At 37.8% G+C, this 24,463-nt stretch overlaps 2 protein-coding genes across 3 annotated transcripts in view; one reads left to right on the forward strand and one right to left on the reverse strand.

Moving 5' to 3' along the window:
* Positions 1-466: 466 nt before the first annotated feature.
* vstm4a (V-set and transmembrane domain containing 4a) overlaps positions 467-24,463 on the forward strand; it is a 30,881-nt gene continuing 6,884 nt past the window's right edge. Inside the window, exons 1-2 of one of the 2 annotated variants that reach the window (XM_016467796.1) lie at positions 467-525; positions 22,652-23,044. In XM_016467796.1, the coding sequence (XP_016323282.1) occupies positions 22,699-23,044 (346 nt within the window). In that variant the 5' untranslated portion in view covers positions 467-525; positions 22,652-22,698. Of the gene's footprint in view, positions 526-21,417; positions 21,546-22,651; positions 23,045-24,463 lie in introns of those variants that run through there. The other variant, XM_016467795.1, reaches the window with a different exon arrangement.
* Positions 4,402-16,246, reverse strand: LOC107673947 (uncharacterized). The gene is made up of 2 exons (XM_016467794.1): positions 16,123-16,246; positions 4,402-14,635 (listed from the first exon to the last, which is right to left on the reverse strand). Exon 2 carries the CDS (start codon positions 14,511-14,513, stop codon positions 5,196-5,198), a length of 9,318 nt encoding a protein of 3,105 aa, XP_016323280.1. The 5' UTR covers positions 14,514-14,635; positions 16,123-16,246; the 3' UTR covers positions 4,402-5,195.

The following is a 24,463-nucleotide window of genomic DNA, read 5'->3' on the forward strand; positions in this document are numbered from 1 at the left end:
CCGTCACCGCTGCGAGCTTGCAGAACTCCCCGGCGTACTCGTAGAAGGGGAGATCCCGGCGGGATATGGTGAGGAAACGAGCAGCGATCTCCATGTTGTTGTTTTGGGTCGGTTATTCTGTCACGGAACTGGGTGTGTGGAGGCAGGCAGGACGACGAGGACGACAAGGATTCCAATAATGACATTTATTGTAGACACAACAAGGCAGGTTGAGGTAGGTGAGACACACACTCGGGGTAACATTAACAATAACCGACACCAATGCTCAGACAGACAGGAACTAATATGGGGTGAATAATTAGAGGCAGACAGGTGAGCACAATGACGGTGATTAACTAATGATTAGACGGGCTAAACCAACACAAAGGGAAGAAACCACAACAAACAGTCCACAGGGGCGTTACAACTACAGGTCTCAAAAAAGGGTAAAGACGCAGTGCTTCTAAATCCTGTCTTCACAGCGCCCTCTAGATTGATAGATTGAACACTATCGTAATTTTTTCCAGCAAACAACATGATGTGAAGGCGAGTGGCTGATGGACTTTTCACCAATATGCATATTGGATAAGTAATAATTTATACATTTAGCCTTAGTATTTTACGTGAAAATGTATCATTAACATGTATAGGCCTTATAGTAGCCTATGTAGACCTACATAAACTAAATCTAAATGTTTCAAAATATTATAGAAATGTTCACTCTTTTTTACCTACAGATCCACAAAATATTTTCGAAGGTTTTTCTTTTTTTTCTTCCTGTGCTGATACATTTTGTATTGAATTGTTGAAGGGCTTGTCCATTTTTTAATAGCTAGTAGCCATTTGTTTACATCACAGCCATGAACGTAACTACTCGCTAGTGCTAGTCAGAAGTAAGGGCGGGACATGGTCATTCTAGAGAGCTATTGATTGGACAAAATCAGTGAGTTCAGGATGAGTCACTTCTTATTTTAACTTTATTTTCCTGGGAGAGTTATTTTAAATGACATTTAAAAAAAAAAAAGAACTTTTTTTCTTTATTATACATTTTGGCTAGGGATGCACCGAAATGAAAATTCTGGGCCGAAACCGAAAATTCTGGATGTACTTGGCTGAAAACCGAAAATGCTTTGTAATAATTATTTATTATTTTATTAAATAATATAAAGTAATTTTGTAAGACTTTTTAATTTAACTCAACAATTTTAATGATACTGAATTAAAAAAAACACAAGCCAATGAAATAATCACACTTTTATTGAAAGTAACAAAAAAAATTGGACAGAAAATATATTAAAGGGGTCATATGATGCGATTTCAATTTTTCCTTTCTCTTTGGAGTGTTAAAAGCTCTTGGTGCATAAAGAAGATCTGTAAAGTTGCAAAGACTAAAGTCTCAAATCCAAAGAGATATTCTTTATAAAAGTTAAGAGTCAGCCACTCCTACCTAAAAGGCTCGTTCTAACACGCCCCCACATATCTAGGTCACTATGTGGGAAGATTTGCATAACGCTGGCCAAATGTTCACGCAAAGAAAGAAGGCGGAACTTTTATTCTCACTGTAGTTTTGTTGTTTCCGCCGCCATGTCGTAAAGATGCTGTGTGCTTCATTGTGAAAGCGAAACTACTTTGTTTGGTCTTCCAAAAGAGGAAATACTGTTCTTTTTAGCAGCATCATATGACCCCTTTAATATTAAATATCAATATATTGTTTTTATTCAGTATTATCCATTATCAGAGCATGTGAGCAGAACATATCGGGAAGCAGATCATTGAATGAGAGGGTAGCTCATTTTACCAGCGTTGCCCAGTACAGCTGTACTAGCCTACACCTTGTTACAACACAGTCGCGCTATTGCAAACAGGAACAAGTATACATAGAAATTTCCTGTCTGCGCTTTAATTGAGCGGACTTTGCGTTTCCGGTGAGAATGAGCGGTACATGAGCGGAACGCACATTCATAGAGTGGAATATTGAGCGGGGCGTCACACCGCGCAGTGACGACGGCTACAGTAGAGGGAGAGTGAAACCTGCGCGCTGAACTCTGCCGTGCGGTGCGGCGCGCCATATATTTTCGGCCGTTTTTCTCTTTCGCCGAAATTTCGGTGCATCCCTAATTTGGCATTTGTAGTTTGACAGGAGTGTGTTCATCTAATCTGGTCAATCGAAGTGCAAATTATGTTGTAGCCTATTATATCGATTTAAATGATTAAATATTAAATAATTTTTATTAGTTAAATAGTTAGAAATAGAGTTTAACAGCAAGCGAAATATGCTTATCTTGCAATAATTTGAAGTGATTAGAAATGGTATAAAAATGTGAACTCATGAACTAGGCAATGTGTCAAAATCAGGCAAGACGCTGGTCATAACGAACTTTTTACATTTTTTTTTTTTTGTTTTTAGGGTCATTCTACAGAAACGTCCACTTTTGGTATGGCAAGATGTCTTCAAATGTATTTCTTTTTTTAACATTTAAACTTAGACCACATTATTATATTATCTTTTGACTTTATGAATACACATAAATGACAGCTTAATGCTTTTTTATATTTTTTGTGCATTTATTTAAAGACCACATACCATTTTTTTGTCACTGGTGTTACCTTACTTCTCTGGCAATTTTAAAGGTTTTTATGAAATATCATTTCTAAATGTTTTAGTACATGTAGTCAGAGTTACAGAAACATAATGATAATGCATCAAGTAAGGAGATTATGTTTTATTTATTTTAATCAGGTTTGTTAAAAGTGTGATTGAATGATGTTAGTTCATTTGCGCAACTATGTATTTGCTATAACAATGAAAATATTTGTAAAAACAGTTATAAACAAGTAATGATGCAATCCTTTACATCTTAACTCTTGAGTGAAGCAGAATTCAATACAACTCCAGGGGACCACTACTTTCATTATATATTTTATAATATTTATTTGGCATTTTGTTTTTTTATGTCATTTACATCATATATTTGATAGTTATGAATACATCATTGTATTTTAAATGGTAGAAAAACCTGTTTTTGACCTCAAAATAAAGCACTTTTCCTCTGTACATGGCTGTGGGGACAAGCAGTTTTGTGGTGCTTGGAATTTTGTATAATTAATTAAAAATAAATATTGCCACATTGATGGCTCAAGAGGGTGTAATTCTTCAAATAACACATTGTTTTATTTTAAAATATAAAAAATTTTTAACAGTAAATTGTTTTTCAAGTGTAATATTTCTGTAAAGGCTAGGGACAGAAAAGTGGACGTTTCCATAGAATGACCCTTTAAATACCCAAACCTAAAACATGTTTGCTCCATATGTGACCTGTCGTCCTCAGTATGTTTCTCTCAGACAATAGAAATACTATTGTAAATGCACATTGCATCGGCTGATAAAGATGTCTCCACTTTGAGAAAACCCAAGGGAAAAATCAATTTAGACACTTGCTGTTGTTAATCTTTTTTTTTTCTTTTCCAAAATGAATTCCCGCACAGCAAGCAAACAAAGAAACAAATGGCCTGTGATGGTTTTAAGTAATTTAGAGTTATTGTAGTAGCCTAGTATTTTTAGAAGATTGTTCGTAACATTCATTGCACGTGGATTATTGATTATTCAGTGCAGTAATTCATTCTATTATGAGAAGCATTGTTACATCAAATTAACTGGAGAGAGGCCAAGCAAGCCTAAAAAACCCTAAACTAAACTAAATAATGACACAAATCAATTGTTTCAAATTCTGTTTGAATGAAGTTAATGAGTTCTTTTGTTGCATTAATGATACATTGTCAGTGAAGTCATATCCAAACCCTGGTGCTTCAGTTGTTTGAGATATATGGGCTTCCTGCATAGGTCAAGATATGGTCAACATTTGTGCAGTTATCACAGCTGCCTGCACTTACGTAAAAAAAGATCAAAAACTCACTACATTTATTTTGACTGGGAAAGATAAGACAGAACTATTGTTAATGGATCTGATTATGCTGAAACGTTTTCTTACACATTGCTGAATATTTATTATGCCCACTTGAATTACTGCAGTTTCACAGGACGAAAGAAAATAGAACTTTTAAAATAATTTTCAGCCAGATAATTTTTTTTAATAAAAAACAAATAGATATGTTTAGATATATCTGTAACATAAAATTTCATTGATTTACTATTGAATATAGTTTGTACATACAAAGTGCAATGCACCCTCTGTCCACTAGAGTGGTCTATGGTGCAGATACTGCATTCACTCAAACCCACAAATATATCACAGCACTGGGGTAAAGAAAGCAATGAAGCTCATTCTCAAGTTTACGTCAGATATTACTTGCATTTCTTTTTAAATTATTTTTTAATGCATTAGCTGTTTAATGGGATCTGTTTGAGAAAACAACAGTCAGTCAACAAATTTTGATTTCACATTTTTCTTTAATGATGATGTATTGAGTTTCTGAAAGACTGTAAAAGTGGTACATTGCAAGTAGTTGTTTTAAGGCAATCATTTTATAGTCATACATCAGCAACCATGGCAAGGTAAAGAAAGACCACCCCTTTTATGTAATCTGCCAAAGCACATCAAGGGAAAAGTTGTTTTAATATGGCATTGGCAAGTACCCTTAAACTGAGTTTTAAACCTGACAAATGACAATTTTCATGCATATTGTGGGCCATTTGGAAAACCTGACCAAAAAAAAAAAAAAAAAAAGCTTGATTTTTATTCTGGCTGGGTCTAAGGATAAAGCCTTATCATTACCACTAAAAAGTCACATTAGAAATATACTTGCCTTGAATGTACAGTGTGCTCTGTGGGCATGGTCTTTATTGTATTATAAACAAGTACACTGCAAAATAATTTTCAACATAATTAATTGGAATGCTTCACAGTTCTTCCCTTGACTTTTGTTTGACAATAAAGAGCCCCTGCCTACCCTGATTACGGTAACTTCAGCTACAAAACACAATGCGGTTTAACAGCAATCCTTAAATACAAACAATTTTAAGAACTAATTTAACTTATTTAAAAGTCACATTTAAATAGCTTAGATATACAGTCATTTAGCTTTAGATTTGTGTACAAACAGTATTTACCTATCTAAACAACTAACTTTACTCGTCATGTGCTCTCCATTGCAAAGTCCTCTAATTCACTCATAGTTATAATATCTGTGTGTCTTTCATTGTTGTTGATACTGTTTTCTGAATACAAAGATGGATTTTGAATTTGCTCATGTGACCTCTACAGTATATCAGGGAATTGCGGTGAATCTCTGTTGCTATTCTGCAGATGACCATTCTGACTCCACGGTTCACTACCTCTCTCAAGCATATCCTGGTTGTCTGCTGGTGTCGACATTTCAGATGATGACCTCAAGGGTGTTAATGAAGACGCAGCCATTGGCAGAAGCCCACGATACAGCATGTAGGGAGTGTTCAATATCTCCAACGATGCTGGCTGTGTTAGAGCACCCTGAGACCTCTGACGGACATTCAGCTGTACGTATTTACCCGTTACTGGGTCATAAAATGTCTTTGTCTTAACCGGTAATGGTACATCCACCATGAAGTACTGCCCTGAGTTTGGGTCTTGCAAAAGCTTTCTCTGTGTCACGGGGAAAGGTTGGGCGACTATACTGTGTGCTGGGGGGGTGTAATTTGGCTGGATGTCATACTGTGAAAGAGGAGGTGACACTTGTACCGCTAGATGTGTTGACAGTGTGTCTGAAGGTGAAGAGGGCACACCAGAGACGTTTCTGATTGATTTGGACTCTAGCTGTTCTTGGTTTTCAGGTGCCATCTTGGGGGTCTCTGCCTTTTTCATACGCCTCGTTGTAAGTCTTTGTGCTCGCCGAAGAGCTTTTTCAGATTTTTGGGGCACCGCTGGAGGTTTACCGAATGGCTTCATATCACTACAGGCTGATTCTGGTCTTTCATAGCAGGATGACTCTGGTCTTTCGTAGCAGGCGGACGCAGGCCTTTGGTAGGTGTCTCTGTAACTTTCATGCTTGGGCATGAAGGCTACACTTATGTTGGCCACATCTGTGAGGCTTGCTGTACAGTTCTCCATATCCTCTGACATTGTGCTGATGACAGAACGAGTTTCTTCTTCCTCAAAATGTTGGCTCCTTCTCTGATGGCTCTTTGATTGTTTTGTTGCATATTCTGCTGAGGGCAAGTTATTGTGGAGTGTCTCTTTTAATTTATGGAGCCGATGGGCAGCAATAGCCGGTTCATGGTTGACTGTAGGGTTAGCAGACTCTTTGGGGTGAATTTCATCTTCTTTCTCTGAACTGCTCAAGTGTTCCTTTGGGGAGCCAATCCTGAAGTCTTCAGATAATGACCTTTGAAAACATGGCTTGACGGTTTTGGTCACAGAAGATGTTCTGATGGTATTATCCTTCACTCTGAACATGACGGGTTTCCCCATGGCTGGAGAAGAAGAGTTGGATCGCGGTCCTGTTGCATGAACTTTACCGTAGTCTATTAGACTTTGCAAAAATGAGTCGTCTTTTTTCTCTTTCTCTGATTTTGAGTCTGTGTTTTGAGACATATTGAGACATGGAAGAGGTGGTGCAGGTGCTTCTTTTGGCTTGATTTCAGTGTCAAGAGCATTCACTGTGTAATATTGTAGTTCCTCCATTTCTTCTCCAGGTTGTGATGTCATATTTATTTGGTTGTCTGCTGCTTTTACAGTGCCAGACGATGACAAGTTTGCTAGAGATTCTTGTCTTCCATAATGAGAAAGATTGCCCTTTTCAGTTGTTTTGTCATGAGTCATTTGTCTTGATCTGCTTATTGTACAGTCGGCTTGCAATGGTACACCTTGGGGATTCTTGGACTGATACATTTTGTTCCCTTCTCTTCTGTTTGGATGCTCCATGAAAGTTGGTTTAGTGTTTGATTCCTTTTGATTCGTTAAAGCCCTTGGTTTGGTGCCCATTGATGCAGCTTCATCTTGTGAACCTGAAGCTACCAGTGATAAAGGTTTTAGTTGAACTGTACTGGGAATCAAGTGGTTTTGTTTTTGAGGTAACATCTCTTTATCTGTTTGTTTTTTAAGTTGTGTTGTTTTTTGCTTGAGATTTTGACATTTCTCCATTGAAATGACATCTCTTTTAGATCCTCCCCCTATATCCGACACATTTCCATATAAATCTTTATGAATTCTTAAAACTGGCTGATCATAACTGTTGTAGAAGTCAGTTTTAGGGAATAAATCAAGCTCTTTTGTATCGTCTTCAGCAGAGATAACTTTCAATCTAGCATAGTCTGCGATAGCTGATATTTCTGGTCTAGTCACCTTCTTGTTCCTCTGAGTAGCCTCTGGTTTGCACAATATCCCTTCTTTTCTTGTGTCCTGTTGACTTAACTGAGCATGCTCTTGTTCATATCTTGCACTTCCTTTTGTTTCTTGCTGATACTGGTTTGTATTAGTCTGATCACCCTGTTTTGTCTCCGTAGCTTCAACATTTCTTTCTTTCTTCCCTCTGAGGCTGCTTCTGTTTTGACCACTCAGACTTAATACAGGGTCTTCTTTCTTTCTTTTGTCACTGTTCAGTGTGGGTTGTTTATTATCATAGACTTTTATATCTTGAGTCTCAGCTGCTTCTAATTTACTTGGACTGTCTTTCTTAAGTGGTGTGATTTCTTTTCCAACATCATATGTATTTTTGCATGTAATTTCAATGTGCCCTTTCATATTATCCACACTTTTGGGTTCATTTTGGACTGTAAGGGGCTTAACTGGTAAGTTCTTTTGCTCTGTAAAGTCTTTTTCACCCACAAGTTCAGTCACGACAGCTCCTTTCTTTCCTTTCAGATTTTCCTTCTTTGTCACTTCATGTTGGTTTTTGTGGCCTGCCATGAATTCCTTGTTTGATGATACTTCCGCTGTAGACACTTTTATGTACTCTAAGTGAATTTTTGGGACTTCAAAACAGGCCTGGTCTTGTTTTACAACAGTACACACATCCTCACCAATACTGATAACTTTATCCCTATAATTACTAACATGTGTGGCAGTGCCATCTTTTAAAACCATCTTCATCCTGTTTATAATTTCATTACTCGTGTTAAATTCAACTTGTAACTTCTCTTGTGACCTTTTCTCCCCTCCTTTCTCATCTTCCTTTACATTCTTTTGCAGAGTTTGAACATGTTTGTCTGAGACATATTCTTGTTTCATAGCCATTACAGGATCCTTTTGTTTTGCCTCATGCAATGTTTTCTCAACCTTTAAGTTAAATGTTTCTGTTTCATGTATTTTATTCTTTTGAGACGTAAATGTATCAGTATCATTAAACAATTTGTCTTCACCTTCCACCTTTTGAGACTTCTTTTTAGATTGGGGTATCATCCTTTCAGGAATTGTACTTTCAATGAGTTTAGTGTTGACTGTATCCTTTGCCACGGATGAAATGGGTGCCTTTAAAACCTCAGTCTTTGTTGGTCTTGTTGATTCATCTGTTGTTGTAGGTTGTTTAGCCGTCAGGGATACATTCTCAGTTTTCTTTGGGGACTCTCTAGAATTAGATACAACATAAATATTTCCTGTCATTTGCAGACTTTGCACTTTATCAGTGTTTCTCACTTGCTCCTCAACTTTCTTTTCCTTCAACTCAATATCATTTCCCCTACTTTGCCTTGATGGTTCAATGTGAGTATCTTGATCTTGTTCAACATTTTCTGTATCTTTGAGTATTTTGGTAGCATCTCTTGTAGAATGACCAAGCTTTGGCGTATTGTTTCCTGTACTCTGTTGCTTTTCAGCCATGTTGTTGGAATTAGTTATTGATATGGTATCATAGTGTTGCACTTTTACTTGCTTGATTTCGCTCTCGGTCCCCTTTAAAGGTTGACTGGTAATGGATGCTTGCTGATCAGAAACCTGTCTGGAGTCTTCTGGATGTGTTTGTGTTGTTTCTGAGCTTTTTTCTTTGGATGGTAGAGGTCTGTTCATTCCATGATTTACTGGCTTGTGTGGCAGGTGAGTTTCAGTCTCCTCCTTTTCTTTTTGTTCTCTCTCATCTTGCATATGTTTTGATGTGAGATGACCGCAAACTCTGACCGGTAGTCCATATTTAGCTAAGAGGTCCTCATATGATGTACTGATTCTTCCTGTGATGCCTGACTTATCTGTAGTTGCTGGTGGTTCACACTTTCCAATCTTGTCTTCTTTTTCTTCAATGTTTGAAGACACTTCAGTCTGTCTGTGAACATCATCATGTTCATTTTCCGCTCTCTTGTTTTTAATACAAAAGCTTTCATCCTTCACAAATCTGTCAGTTTCAACAGAACTCTCCTCTTCTTGTTTTACCGGATTTTGTTGCTCATCAGTATGACACTTACTTGACACACAGATAGTGTAGATCATAGGTTCATCATTTGAAACTGCTTCTGTTTTGCTTGAGACACAAATACTGTAAATTATGGGTTCCTCTGCAGGCTCCTCATTGCTTGGTGTAAGAATGGTGATGTTTGATGTATCTGCTGTGGATTCTACATTCTGTGTTAAAACAGGCTGTATATTACTCTTTTGAGTTGCATCCTCCTCTACTATTACTTTATGCTGGGGGGAAACATTTGGTTTTAGTGCATCTTCAGCTGATTTTGGGGGTTTGGAATTGGTCGGATTCACTTCTTGAGACTCTTTTGTGAACTTTTGTGGATTGTTTTTCTCATGTGATATTTCTAATAGTCTGGGAAATCCTTGTTCTTGTTTTGGGCTTGCACTTTCTGTTATTTTCTCTCTCTGTTGACAGTTATTTACTACTTCTGAATTATCTTTTATTCTTGAGATACTCTGATGGTTTCTTGGGAGTTCATTCTTGTCAAATGAGAACAGAGTCTTTGTATTTTCATCATCTTGATGGATTTCTTTTTGCTGACAGCTTTCTTTTTCTTCAGCTGAAGCTATTTGTGTTAGTGATTCTTCATCTGCTTCTGGTTTTGAGTGACTCTCCACCATTTGGTTTACAGAGGTCGTTTCTACAGCCTTTACTTGTGAAGTGTTGTTTTGTTGCTTAGCCATGTCATTTTCCTGTGTTATATTGTTTTTGTTTATTAATGCTTGTACATCTTCATTATTAAAAGATTTTAGTGTTTCTGGCTCCCTGGTTCTTTGTGAGGCCAGGTCATTTGTTGGTCCAGAGTTGATTCTGACTGTATTTTCTGTTGATGACACCTCTGAATCTGAATTGACCCCAGAATTGTGTTTGTAGGTTCTATTTATAAGCTGCTCTGGATCTACATTCAACATATTTGTTTGAAGGTTTGAGGTGAGCTCTGATTTGGATGGTTCCATTAGTCGTTTAGCAGGTGGAATTCCATATTTAAACTTAATGTCACTTGATGAAGATGTCAGTTTACTAGCTGCAATCCCAGAGCTATTTTTGATTGGTTCATTTTTAGACTGCTCCACGGCAGCAGTAATCTTACTTTTAAGATGTACATAAGCTTCCTCAACTCTGGGTGTGTTTTTCTCCAATCCCAAGAGAGAATTTTTATTCAAACCACTGTTTGATTTTGTAGTTTCAGTGCTTGTAACATGTAAGTCTTCTTTGATTATATCAGCAGGTTTAGTCACAGCGTTTTCAGAGGAAGTATACTGACTCTGGCTACTTTCATACAGATTTTCTTTCTGATCATGCTGAACTGTTTGTTTTTCATTATGCTGTGCAGGTGGATTATGGGAAGTGTATTTCTCTCTGTAGGTCTTGACTGTGGCTGTCAAATGACCTGACATCGATTCACCTGGTGACATTTCATGACTTTGCTTTGCCGATTCCTTATTAGTGTTTATATTCTCTGAGCTTGTCATAATTATTTGTTTATCTTCTGAGATTCTGGATGGCTGGTAGTTTTTATAGGCATTATTTTCCACTGTTGCTCTTCTGTCCAGAGTTTCTTTCATCTCTTTATCATCAGCTGGATGTTTGTCTTTCTGCCTTTCTATAGCCAAAGGTTTGTATTTTACATTCCCATCCTTCTTTTCTGGCACTGCATTCTGATTATCTTCAAAATTAAGAGGTTGTATTTCTGTTGATGGAGGAGATCTATTCTTGGGATGATCGTTGTGCAATTTAATTTGTTCTTTGTACTGGGTTACACTGGAATAAGTGATATCTTCAAACAAATGATTCAGCTTGTCTGCTGTGATTTCCTTCTTTACAGAATGACCTTCTTGGCTATCATTATTGATAGTCCCTCTTGCTTTTGTTGCATTTCTCGCAAGAATGCCTTGTTTGGCAAGTCCCTTTTCTTTAATTGCTGATATTTCCTTTTGAGCATGTGCTTTCAATTTCGACGTCAGTATTTCTTGTTTACTTTGGCTTCTTTCCTTGTAAGAAAGCACTCTTGTTGTGACCTTGTCAGTATCTTTACTCATTGTACTGTCTTTTCTGTCAGTGCTAATATTTGTTTCATTTGTATTTTGAAAATCCTTTTTCACATAGCCAGGTGATGGACTTGTAATGTCCTGCAATTTGTAGCCTTGTTGCTCTTTTACAGGCTCTGTTATGGTTAGTTTTTCAGCTGTATCATATTTAATTGGATTTTGTGGGTTTTCTGTTTTAGCCAAAACAAATGTATTATCTCTTAACCTCCTTGCTTGCTCATTATCTCTAATGGCAAGAATATCATTTATGCTGAACCTGTTTTCTTGTTTAGTTGGTAAACTTGTATTATTTTGATGTGAGGTATCAATGTTTGGGACGACTGAATCTTTATCTTGCAAAGCAGGATTTGGTGCACCATTATTGGTGGAAAACTCATTTTGATGTATGTGTAGTGTACTTGAAGATGTATTGGAGATTTTATAACTCTTGGCACCAGTTTGTTTAAACATCTCTGATTGTTTCTGTGTCCATTCACTTTCCTTAGTGTGTCTATCTTCACTTGTTGATGACATGTGCCACTGTTTGTTAGGCTCATACCTGTATGGCTGATAAGAGTACAATCCTTCATTCTCTTGACCTTTATCGTCATGAGCTCTCTGATCAAATCTATTTTGTGTCACCATGGTGTTAAAAGAAGAATTTTGCACTGGTACTCCTTTAACAAAATCATTTTTGACACTGAAGCTTTGTAAACCACCATGAACTTCTGTTAGAGGAAATGTTTTTGTCTGGAGACTGTTTTTTGGTATTCCGTATGATTCAGTAGGCTTTGAAAATGTGCTTAATTCGTTGTCATGTATAGATTTTTCACTGAAAGATGTTTTCCTGGGTGATATTGTGTCTTCCCTGACCTCTTTCTCCTCCTCCTTTGCGAGTCGACCAAATTTAATGTCTCCATTCACTTTTTGCATGTACGTTTCCTTTCGGACAGAATAGCTGTCATTGGCAAAATATTGCTTAGCGGTGGCCTTTCTCTGTTTGTCCATCTCAATCAGTGCTGCTATTTCTCCTCTAAATGGCTGTGATTCAGATCTACTGTCTGTTTCGTTGACTGAACCAATCTGGTCCCATGGACATTTTTCTTTAACAGCATCGTTTTGACTGTATTCAATAAATGTTTTTCTTCCAAAGTCCTTTCTTTGTTTTAGATCATTTTGACTTGCGTTATCACTCTGGCCGTAAAGCTCTGATGTCTGAGCAGGCAGAGAGTGGGTGGGTGGGTAAGCCTTTGGAAGCACATTTGCTATTTCTGGCCTAGCAGGAATAAAAGTACCATTGAGGTCTTTTAATTGACCTTCTGATGTCAGAGAGCTTTTATCCTGTCCTGAAAGATAGTGTGTTGAGAGCTCTGTGTTAGCCAGTGGATCTGTGCTGGGAGAGTGACCCTCTGAACTTCCACGGAACAATTTGTAATTAGCGACTCTGTCCTGAGTTTGAGGTGAAGTTAATGTAAAATTATCATATGATCCAAAGCCATCGGTATAATCTTTAGGGGTGATAGGAGCTGCACTGGGCTCTCGAATTAGGTTACATGAGGCCCGTGCATCCATTCCAATCAAATTCTCCTGAGCAGTTTCTTGGAATACAAAAATATCTGAAACTCTGGATTCTCGGCCCTCCAGCTTTGAAGTCTGCTTATTTCGATCTGTTATTTCTAGCCCTTTAAATCTAGTGGGACTGTACGTACTCTTGACTCTTTTTCGGTTATCTTTGAGGTTGAACAGCAGACTTGAAGCTTTAGATTTGTAGCTGTCACGCAGATGTTTGACATCAGTCTGAAGTTTAGGGTCAGTTTCACCCTGGGAAGAATAATCAGAAACAGAAGGTGTGTGTGCAAACTGCAGGATCTCAGACGTCTCTGTTTCTTGTCTTGTGTGAATAACTGGTGTGAGGAGCTGAGTGATGTTGAACGGCGTCACACTGCTAGGCAGGTTGCTCTCAACCACTATCTCGTGTGTAACTTTGTTATTTCTAAACAAATTTGAATCCGGCCTACATGTTCTCTCATTAGTAGGTGAGACTGTGGAGGGCCGGTTGCCTGGAAGTTTGTTCCTTACTAAGTTATTGTTTTTCTTCCAAGGTGGATAGTTGGAAGCCATTTCAGATTCGCACCTCTTCTCAATCGCGGAGGCTTTCTGGACAACTGTGGACCTGGAGCGCTGGCTGGCCACAACATCCTGAATTTGCCTCTGATTGAAGCTCCTACTTTCACACGGAGAGTTTGGAATTCTGTGGTTGTCTTTCAGCTCTTTGTACATGGGAGAATCATACCACCGTGGGAATTCGCTAGCCGACATAAACCCTGACACATTTGTACTTTGGAAGGAGAACCTGTTGTACTCTTCCCAAAGCTGGAAGGGACTAAATTCACTATGGAAAAAACAGTTTGTAGAGTTCAGTGCCTTGAACTTACTTTTCGAAGATTTCATCAGGACTGTTGTGTCCATCTGCGCCACTGTGGCAGCCACGTCAGATGTGTAAAAATGGTTTCTGTAAGACTGAAAGGGGCCTGACTTAAAATTCTGATGATATCCTGAAGAGAACTTCATATCCTGAAGATCCTGAAGTTCTCTTTGGATGCTTAGCATATCTGATTTGTCCCATGATTCACTGCCAAAGTCTTTATACCTATCCCTTGCCAGAATAACGTCACATGTCCCGCTGTCATGGTAACACTCCCCTGAACTAAAGGCTTTGATTAGAGATGACACCCTGGATGTGCTCCTGCTCTGCTGCCATGTCACCTCCTTGGAGCCATTGTTCATATAAGACAAGCTTCCCTCTCTGAAAGCCTGTTCCTGGTGGGTTACATCCACATAGGAATGCTGGAATGTCGAGGCCATCTCTGACTGTACTTCTGCTTCCCCATATTGCTGAATGCTGTATGACAATGCTTCGTGGGAGATTGTCTTTTGCTGGGTTTCCTCTGCAAATGCCTTATGTCGTTCAGTAGGAGATGAGAATAATTCTGAGTCATTGTAAATGGCCTCCTGTCCGATGCACAGGCTCCTGAAGGCACGATCGGTGAAGTTGCTCACCTCCCTGTCTGTGTCGTCCATAAAGCTGCCGCTGCTGGATGTGTCACTGAGGCCATCTGAGTATTTGCGGTGGCCCTGCATGCTTCCCCGCTGGCCTGTGTGGCGCTTTTCCAGGGAGCTCATTTCAAGCGCTCACTCTCATGGGCAGGGCGCAGTTGTCCCTGTCAGTCTTCAGATGGCTGACGCAGGGTGTCTTGCATTTAAGTAGTTCACCGTCTAAAAGGTGATCAAAATGCCTTCCTTTCCTGCAAAAGTACCAGAGATATCATAAACTTGCAGTTCACTGTAGTTTTCGACAAAGGTCTTGCAAATCGCACTGCTAGTCTTTGACCTTTAAATGTGATAATTTGTGAGTTGAGCCACACCTTTGCCTTGTATCCTGCATATTCATATCATGTGAAGTATATTTAGAGAAGGAAACTGCTTCCCATTCTTACACAGGATCACATATTAACCTTCTCTGACACTTGCTTACATGCTAAAATGGGTCCCACTGGAACACCCTGCACATGGACTTCGTATGGTAGTAGTGGTAGAATTATAGAAGTATTTGGTTCTAGCATTACATCCAATTTTAGATCATTTAAATGTTAGTATGTTTTGAAGTAATTAGAACTGTTCATTTTATGCATTTTGACTTTACATATTACAAAACGGCATGTTTACAGTTGTGAAAATTGAATAAATATAATTAAATATGGATTATTTTAATATTTCGCCTTTTATGAAGAGCAGTATTCAGTACAACAAATGTAATGGCAATTATTTCAAGACTCTCTTTGCTAATTGCTGGGGAATATCTATAAATAGCCTACTTCCCCCACAGCAGTGTGGTTACAAATTTAAACACGTGAGTAAAAATACATTTCCCTGATGCTTTGAAACATGCAAGACATTTTGGTGCGAATACCTCTGGAATGTCTTTTCCTTTGTGTTGATCTAGTATATGCAAGTATGTAGAAGTATGAATGTGTAGACACACACACACACACACACACGTATATGTGTATATACACACACTGATTTGAATTATAATTATTATTACTTTGAGTTGAAGTGTTGTCTGTATGATTAATAAACATTAAAGTTTTCAGTCTAATCTTTAGATGATAATAATATTATTCATTTAATTTTATTTACTGAAGCAAAATATGATATTTGTTTGAGGCTGATTCGTATAGTCTTTTAACTCTTTTATTCTTGTCCCTGCCTGTCCTGCATTCACAGAGCAGTTTGGACATTACAGATGCTACTTTAATACAGGGCTGTAACCACCACAGACACATCCTCTTAATATTCAGAATAATGCTCAACCAAGATTTTTTTTTCAATGATAGATTCTTAAACATTTACATTTATTTATTTGTACATTTGGATACATCCTTGCTTAGTAGTATGAAAACATAATAATAATAAATAGTAGTTAGGGTTACACTGTCTGCATGTACATTATGTTTTATTAAAGATAATAAAAACTTAAAAGCATAAATTCAATGGAAATATATCATACTTTGCGTCATGAATCAACTGAAACTTAACATTGCAATTTCTTTTATTGCTGTAAATACATATTTTGGATTATGGTACTCATACCCACAAATAATAACATATTTATTATTAATAATTACATATTTCTATAAACTATATAATAAAGACATTTTAGTTAGATTTTAACACCTTGCATACACTATCCACATTACATTCGGTACATAAGTGTGCTTTTTTTTCTTACCTTTTGCTCTTATATCGCATTTTTTAGTGGAGAATTGTTTTCATGCTTTAGAAAGAAGCTATTCCTCATCTGTTGCATATGTGCAGCAAAAAAAATCTCTTCAACAATGCTTTTGCTGGGCTCTCCTTAAAGTTGACAAAGTGCAGATGTAAAGGCCACTTTGTACAAGGGCCCTGGTGGGGCTAAAGCAACGAGGGTTCCAAAGCAGAAACACGCTGAAATAGCAGTGGCATCAGGCAGAGATGAACGAGCTGGAAACATGGGACGATGGCTTGAGACAGTACATGTATTGGAATAACCATGTGGTGTCAAGTGTCAAGCAGATGAAAAAAAAAAAATCCCAAGCCTGTAATTCTGTTGTTCCATGTCAGGCCTTAATAATCAAAATTACATTGGAGCACCATTGAAATTTATAATGCCAGGAGAAAAATCCGTTGTTTGTGGCATAACATGCATCCACTTGTGGAGTTGTTGTGGTGGATAGCACGTATCTAACCAGATGAACATGTGCCCATGGTGTAAAAATAGCTTCTTGCTTCACATACAAGTGTCACTCTCTTCTTTTGGCTGAACTGTGCCCACAGACTTGTCAACAGATGATATCTGACCCCTTTTGGGGATTTTAAGAGTTAAACATGTCTATTCAACACTTTTACCCAAAGTTTTTTACCCCAGTCAGCCCAGTAACTGTGAGTTATTAAAGTCTAAGAAAATTGAATAAACTGGACAGTCTCTGTTGCCAATTACCTTAATATAAGGGGGTAATAAAAGGGTCACAATAGGAGGGGTATTTTTTGAGCCAGCTCCTCCCCCTTTCAGTCAATCCATTTTCAAATGTCCCCCTGATGTCAAGCTATCTCACGCCAGTCTTCATTTTGCAGCCAGGCACTGCTATAATAGGACATGGGTGCAGTGAGCTCTTTCCCAGGAGTCTTGGCTGCAGCAGAGGGCCTGGTGTGTAAAGGTGATGGACACTCACATGTGGAGCGGCAGGGCCACCCTCACTCTTCTTTAGAGCTCTGTTGCTAAGCTCTCATCAGAGCTGTTTCTCCCTCACTCACTACTTCCTCAACACTCACAGCTGTAGTTTACAGCACTGCCTGATACTGAACAATTCATTATCCTCAGCTGAACAAGATGACATGTTATGACCAAAACAACACGAGTCTAACAGCTGAAAACATGAGAGATGGTTACAATATAACAATTCAGAAATCCATCATTTTTGTTGTCATAAACGTTTTTGCATTCATTTGTGCAATCATGAAAATTCTGATCATGAAAAATAATGTTTTTTACACTGCAAGAAACTTTTTCTAGTAGAAAATTCTAAACATCTATAAAATAAGTTTTACATCAGAAGCAATATTCCATCTTATAGATTTTTTTTTCAGTTTAATTTGCATAGCCTCCTAGAAGTAAAGGTTAAGTTTCACAGTATAAACATATAAACTGTTTGTTTGAGTAGCCCAAAACAGCAACATTCAACCAGTATAGTGTGAGTTCGGGACTGGACTATCTGTTTAACTAACCAGTGGCAGACACAAGAGTATTTCATCATTTTGTAATTTTTTTAATGACATTAAAGGTGCAGTAGGAGATCTTGGAAAATGCTAACTTTAGCCTGCGAATGTCCCACCCTCCCTGCAATCGCTGTCCAAAGCCACACCCCCTGAACGCATATACGCTCACAGACCAGAATACCAGAGACAACATTACTGCAACAGACTACATCACCGGTTCCCAATTCCAGCCCATATTCCGAAGTGAAGTAAACTTCAACGGATTTCCCCTGCTCGGGGAGGAGAGAGCAATGAACACTGTATAGGGATCATATCGATAGTATCGAGTCAATTCGGTCTGTGCCTAAAAAGTATCGAGCTCAATACCCAGCCCTAGTCATGGAGTTGTTGTATCTTAATTGAAATGACAGTTGTTTTTAAACTCTGTGTGTATCAAAGGCGAATAATTAACACAGTCAATAAGCACAGTCACTGAAAGTACTTAGGCCATCAAGTATTAGAATAACGTCACTGCTCCCCGGCTCATTTACAAAATGCCGCTGAGAGAAAATAACGCATAGCTCTTCTTATGGCGCCTGTAATGTTCTCGGATATTGATTGTATCAAGGATATTAGCTGGTCTTTGACTTAATCAGCCACCGCCCCCATCTGAATAAAGCTTGAGCTAAATGACTCCCTCCTGAGGGGTCTGCTCTATCTCTTTTTATTAAAACCACACAGTCATTTGAATGAATATGTCAATAGATCTTCCCTTACATGCTTTTACAAGAGAAGAAACTGAATTGTGACAAATGCTTACGGCATTTTTTATTTTAATTCAAATGTTATGGGCTTTTTTAAAATGCTGATCCACTGGGCATACTACAGTATTTCAGTAGTTCACAGCTAATAAGCCTTGTTTCAAACTATGATCGCTGACATCCAAAGATCATGATTCAAGAGTATTTTTATTCCCAGAAAATTGTCACGGTTTACCAATACTGGAGAACAGCAACAGGCTATAATATGTAAATAATCTAGGTCATTAAACAGTCCTATTTCCTCGCTGGGTCTTTTTTTGAGTGCCACAATGCTGGTCCTCTGCATATCCAGTGGTATAATTATAAAACCAATTAACTGAGAATAATTTGCCCTAATGGCAGAGCCAATAAACAAACAAACTGAGCGAGTGATTTAATGGAAGGGTGTCTTTGTGTTGCTTTGTTGCCTTGCGAGTGGCCCAAATGAGTTTAACAAGAGCTCCCTCGAGATGCTACATATACCAGAGATATGAGAGAGCATCTCCTTTTGATTTCCCCTGGTCCTCGACTCCCATTAAAAACTTTAAGAAGCATCTGTGGAGGTCGGTCAAGCACCTTACTGTACCCAGCACTGACCAAACCGGAGATGCCCATAGTAGAGACTGGACCGGAAGGCTCCTGTATTAGCTGTTGTTGATAAGATGTTGTTGATGTGATGTGTGTGTTATTGTGCCGTCTCTCCCGCTGACTCGTGTATTACATTAACAAGCCACTTACTGATTGACTGAGAGCTTCTCTCCATGAGCCCTTTTAATCTACTCTGATATGAAATGCATGATTTCGCTGCAGGAGTCAGGTCTGCGGGTGGGCAATGTCTTAAACTGTAATTGAATAAGTGAAAGAATCACTGTGTATTACGTTATCAAAGGGTAAACCTTTTTATTGGCACACACACGCACCAGTTTATGCACATTTGCTGCAAAATGTCATCCAAAACACAAGCTTCCAGACTGTGAACAAAGTGAACCATTTTATATCTTCTTGAACTATAAAAGCCATATACAGTATATAACTATAAAGTGGATCTCATATTTGCAAATGCGTAGATGTGAGTTGGTTCCATGTGAGAGGATCTGACATCTTCTGTTATAGCCACATGGAGTCAGTGTAGAGTTCTGATAGCAGGAATGAATGTGGTATTCAAAATGAATTGAGTTGTCCTTGCATTTTGCTGGCATGATTAACTGGTTAATTAGAATAGACAAAACAGGTGTTTTGCAAAGAAAAAGCCTGATAAATGAGCTTGAAAAAAAAAAATATTAGTTTTAACTCCAGAAGTGATGTCAATACTGTTTGCTATATTGTCTAATGCTTTTTGGAATAGCTTCGCTTATATTGCTATTTCTGTAGCATACAGTATGTACAGTAAGCCTATGCATGCATCAATACAGTATTCCACAATGCAGAATTTACATTTCCAATATGGTAAAGGAACCAGCTGTGATTTTGAACGTTTCTTGACTCATTATTGATGTAACCAGTAACTGTACTTCTTTTCAGGGTGATAACTGGATGCTAATTCCGTTTCACATTTAATAAAAAAAAAAAAAAACACAAAACAAAAAAACAATATAGCTAATTGAGTAAATGCATGCTAGTATTCCATTTTGAATGTAGTCAAAGATGTCAAATACAGTCCTTTTTTCCTAGTTGTAATCAATGAGTTGGAGACAGTCCTGAAAGATAAGTGGTGGCATTTTTAGAGAATTATTTATACATAGAATTCCTACTTGTTTAGACTGCTGAGACTCTTATCATGTGGCTTGTGCTTTGCAAAAAATCTTTGAAAAATAGGAAACATCTGATTTATGAGAGTGACTGATTCCATCATATCAAAGTTTACTAATAACTGCCATTTCCATGGCAGTTGCTCGTTTAGTTGAGTTCAACATGTTTCATGTATTATTGTAGACCGTGAAATTCACAACAGGCTTTGTCTCCAGGCAGCATATTACAACATGTTGTATAGGCCCTATGCAATAAATTCTTCCTTGATCCGAAAAATGGAACGATTTTTTCCAAACAATACAGAGTTAAAGACAAAAGTATTGCGCTCGCAGGGCATGTGTTAAGCTGTAGTCCTATACTTTGTTGCTATATATTAGCACATTGTGTAATTCTACTCCTCTTGGCAGCAGTTGTCAGGAGAAACCACTAGCTCTGCACATTACCCTACCCAATAAACCATTATGCTTCAAACCACGAGATGGGTGGACAAGAAATGTGTGCCGAAGACAGAAAACTATTTACAACTCCAGACAGAGTACATATTTTTAAGAGTCAAGGTTTAAAGGGATAGTTCACCCAAAAGTTGAAAATGTGTCATTATTTATTTATCCTCGTGTCATTCCAAACATGTATGACGTTCTTTCTTCCATAGAATACAGTATGAATTTTTTTTATATGTTTGGTCAGTTTGTTACACAAAGCTTTTATATATTTTGTATAAATTATGTATAGTGCATGAGTTTTTCAGACTACAGTACTGTGCCCTTTTTAAAGCTTAAAATCCTCAGTCACAATCATTGTAATTGCATGGAAGAAATAAACTACTCTACGCAACATTAAAATATCTTCGTGTTTACCAGAAGAAAGAAAGTCATGAGTTTGGATCAACATTAATCTTCATTTTTGGGTAAACAATTCCTTTAAGCTTTGTGAGAGTCCACTGCACTCATTATCTAACATAAGGATGTAAACGCTACTAAGACCTGGCTACTTCTCCTACTTTCATATGCTGTAGGTCCAGCTGAAATTTTGTGCTGCTTCCAAAGATTCTCTCAGGAAATGACATTTCCCACGTACTTTTAACTGGCAGGGGGAGTGATTACAGGATACAGAAAGAGAAAAAGAAAAAGAGAGCGGGTGAAAAAAGACTGGGAAAGAGGGGTGTTTCTAACTGGGAACAGAGCATGCACTGTTTCAGATTACATACACACACACACACTGAGAAGGAGAAGGAGAAAGAAAGAAAAGGAGAGAAAATCCCAGGGACTCCTTTCTTTTCTTGACGTTTAGTTGGGTTTATGGAGCCTACAGGTCTGCAAAATGAAGCTCTCTGCTTTTGCGATAGTTCTCCTGACTAGGGCTTTTATTGGAGGTAAGACTGTTTATGTTGGCCTATTAATATGCAATGACGAAACAGCTTGCAAAATAGCTTTCAGGGGGTACATGAGATGATACATGAGGGGGGTACATGAGGGAGTGAGATGATTTTTCAGACAACAGCTTCCCATTTGTTACACATGTAACTGCAGCGTTCATCTGCATCAAACTATTTTGTATGCTAAAAAAAGTAAGTAAACAAAACTTTTCTACTTTTATTCACTGACCTCATTTTACATTAAATATATGTATTTTTCTTCAGTGCATAAACATATTGCAAAATGTTGCATTGTTCAGAACAGTCTAGACATTTCCAGGTCAGGGATTTATTCAGAAATATTATTGTGGGCTTTTTGTTTATGTCCAAATCTCTCTTGTGATGTGGTTTTTACATTAAAAATAGAGCCCCAGTTGACCCCTGAGGGACTCGAGTAATTGGGACACAACATAAACACGACAAAGGCTTTTAACAGCTGGATACAATCTTGTTGTTGCGTTCCCTGCTCTGTCTTGTAGTTCAAGAAGGCAGACAAATGTTTTCCACCTAGTGTCTGTTTGGCACGGCATGTTAAACCCAGATGCATTCAGATATTTTACACCCTTTATGGATTTGGTCCAGAATAGGAGATATCAACGATATATATATATATATATATATATATATAGGCTACAGTATAGAGAGAGAAAGAGAGGACGCCTATGGTAATTAAACCTTAAAATCAGAATAAATTTCTATAATTGTTTATATAACTTAAATGTTTAATTACTACAGATTTTGTTGTATGCAATTATCTTTTTGAGGTATAAAAAGTACTATAGGAAAACAATAAATATTTTTATACATTTAAAATTTCTGAAAAAGAAATTTGCAATTTGTTAATCGCTTAGGTTTTCTTTTTATGATTAAAATCTATTTTATTTCTCTTTTGCCTGCACATTTAAATCATGATAGGCAATTACTTTCTTGGATTTTTTTAAATATTTTATCATAAAATCAGATATACTGTATTTAATATAATACATCTGCAGCTATTACACATCAGCAGCAACAAAACAGAGAAAGTCTAAACATGTTTTTATTCTTTTTACTGTTTTTCCCAGAGCTGAGTGAAGCTTTAAATGTGACCGTCACCCCTGGGCCAGTCAGCATGTGTATGGAGGGAGACAATATCACTTTGTCCTGCTTAGTGTCTCAGAGAAAGAGAAGCAGCAGTGTCCTGGTGCTACGCTGGCTCTACTTCCCTACCCCTGAAGACGAGCACCTCGTGGTCAGGATGGGCATGAAGACCAAATATTACGGCAACTACAGCAAGCACTTTCCCCAGACCAGGTTCCACCTGTGGGAAGAAATGGACGGACAGATCTATCGTATGCTGATCCTGAATGTGTCCCTGGAGGATGGGGGCAACTATACCTGTAAAGTGCAGGAAATACGGAAGCACAGAAACAAGTGGAGGGCCTCGTCGAATGGAACAGGAAGCATGGAATTACGAGGTAACTTAAGGATTTTTAAAGTTTTTTAAATTCTTACAATACACTATGTACCTTCTAGTATATGACATCTTAAGGCTATTATCGTCTGAAATGAAGCACAGTTTGTTTGTTTGTTTTGTTTCTCTAAATGGAAACATTTGCCTTTTTCAGTTGATTTATCAAGTGCGCATCCTCTCATTTTGGTATTGACATTAGCTTTAGCATGTTAGCTAACCTGAACCCAAAGCATACTTCCGACTTTACCTCATTTTTCAATGTGAACACACTACTTGCACTACTTATACTAATAAATGGCATAGAACAGTGCAGATATATGTAAAATGCAAATGACCAAATTCACAATGTGAAAGCTTTTTATGCAAGTTAGCAATCTGGAGTATGAAACTAACATTCAATTCATGAACTAGTCACTAGCGCCAGCAAACATTGTGGTTAAGTTGGATGTGGTGGAAGAGTGATGTCTTGCCATGGTCAGGGCTAACCACACAACAGCTGTTTCCTCCAGTTCACTAATCCTTCAGTTCATCCAGCACAGGGTCAATTCCAATTCCACTATTGGTTACAAAGTTCATTGTTAGCTATTTGTAAACCTCTTTTACAGCGGGGATGGTCTGTCTTTTCAGAACATCACAAAAGAGTGACTATATCAGATTCACATAGTGACATTACTCCATGTCAACAGTTCAAAGCCCAAATCCAAATAGTTTTTGAATGGTTGTAACGATTCAGTCCACTGAAGGCGAGCGTAGTGAAGAACCCAAGTGCAGTTTATTTACAGTGATCCAAACATCCAAACATAATCCAAACAGATGAAGACTAGAAACAATAATCCGTGACTTGACTTGACATGAACAGACTTGACGAGGTATGAACAGACTTGACATGAACAGACTTGACTTGGCATGAACAGACTAGACTCACCGACAGCAGGTTACAACTTCAATACACGACGAGAGACAATGGCAACATGGTGGCTACTTATAGGAAACAAGAGGGTCACATGACAAGAACAAACCAATGGGAAACAAGACATGACTAAAACAACCAATCAGAACATGACACATACACAAGGCAGAGAGACATGAGGCAAGGGAAGCATGACACTAACATCAGGAAACAATTACAAAATAAAAGACATGGACATGAACATGAAACAAAAACAAAACCCAAACACAGTGAAAACAGATCCACTCAACTGCAGAGCAAAGTCTATGTTTTTTTTTTTATGTATGTTTCTTTAAGAACTATTTCTTTAAAGTAGCTCAATAATTTATAAAGTACAAAAAGTTATTTACAGTTATGCTGTTAATTACAAAAACTTATTTACAGTTATGCTACATCATTGGCTATGAATAACCACTGCATCTTAGTCAAGTCAAGTCACCTTTATTTATATAGCGCTTTTAACAATACAGATTG

This window comes from Sinocyclocheilus anshuiensis, unplaced genomic scaffold (genome assembly GCF_001515605.1).
Source record: "Sinocyclocheilus anshuiensis isolate Anshui unplaced genomic scaffold, SAMN03320099.WGS_v1.1 scaffold292, whole genome shotgun sequence".
In the NCBI taxonomy this organism is placed as follows: Eukaryota; Metazoa; Chordata; class Actinopteri; order Cypriniformes; family Cyprinidae; genus Sinocyclocheilus; species Sinocyclocheilus anshuiensis.

Bases quoted from the DNA above. Each gene is read 5' to 3' on its own strand.
- LOC107673947 (XM_016467794.1), bottom strand. From the start codon at position 14,513: ATGAGCTCCCTGGAAAAGCGCCACACAGGCCAGCGGGGAAGCATGCAG.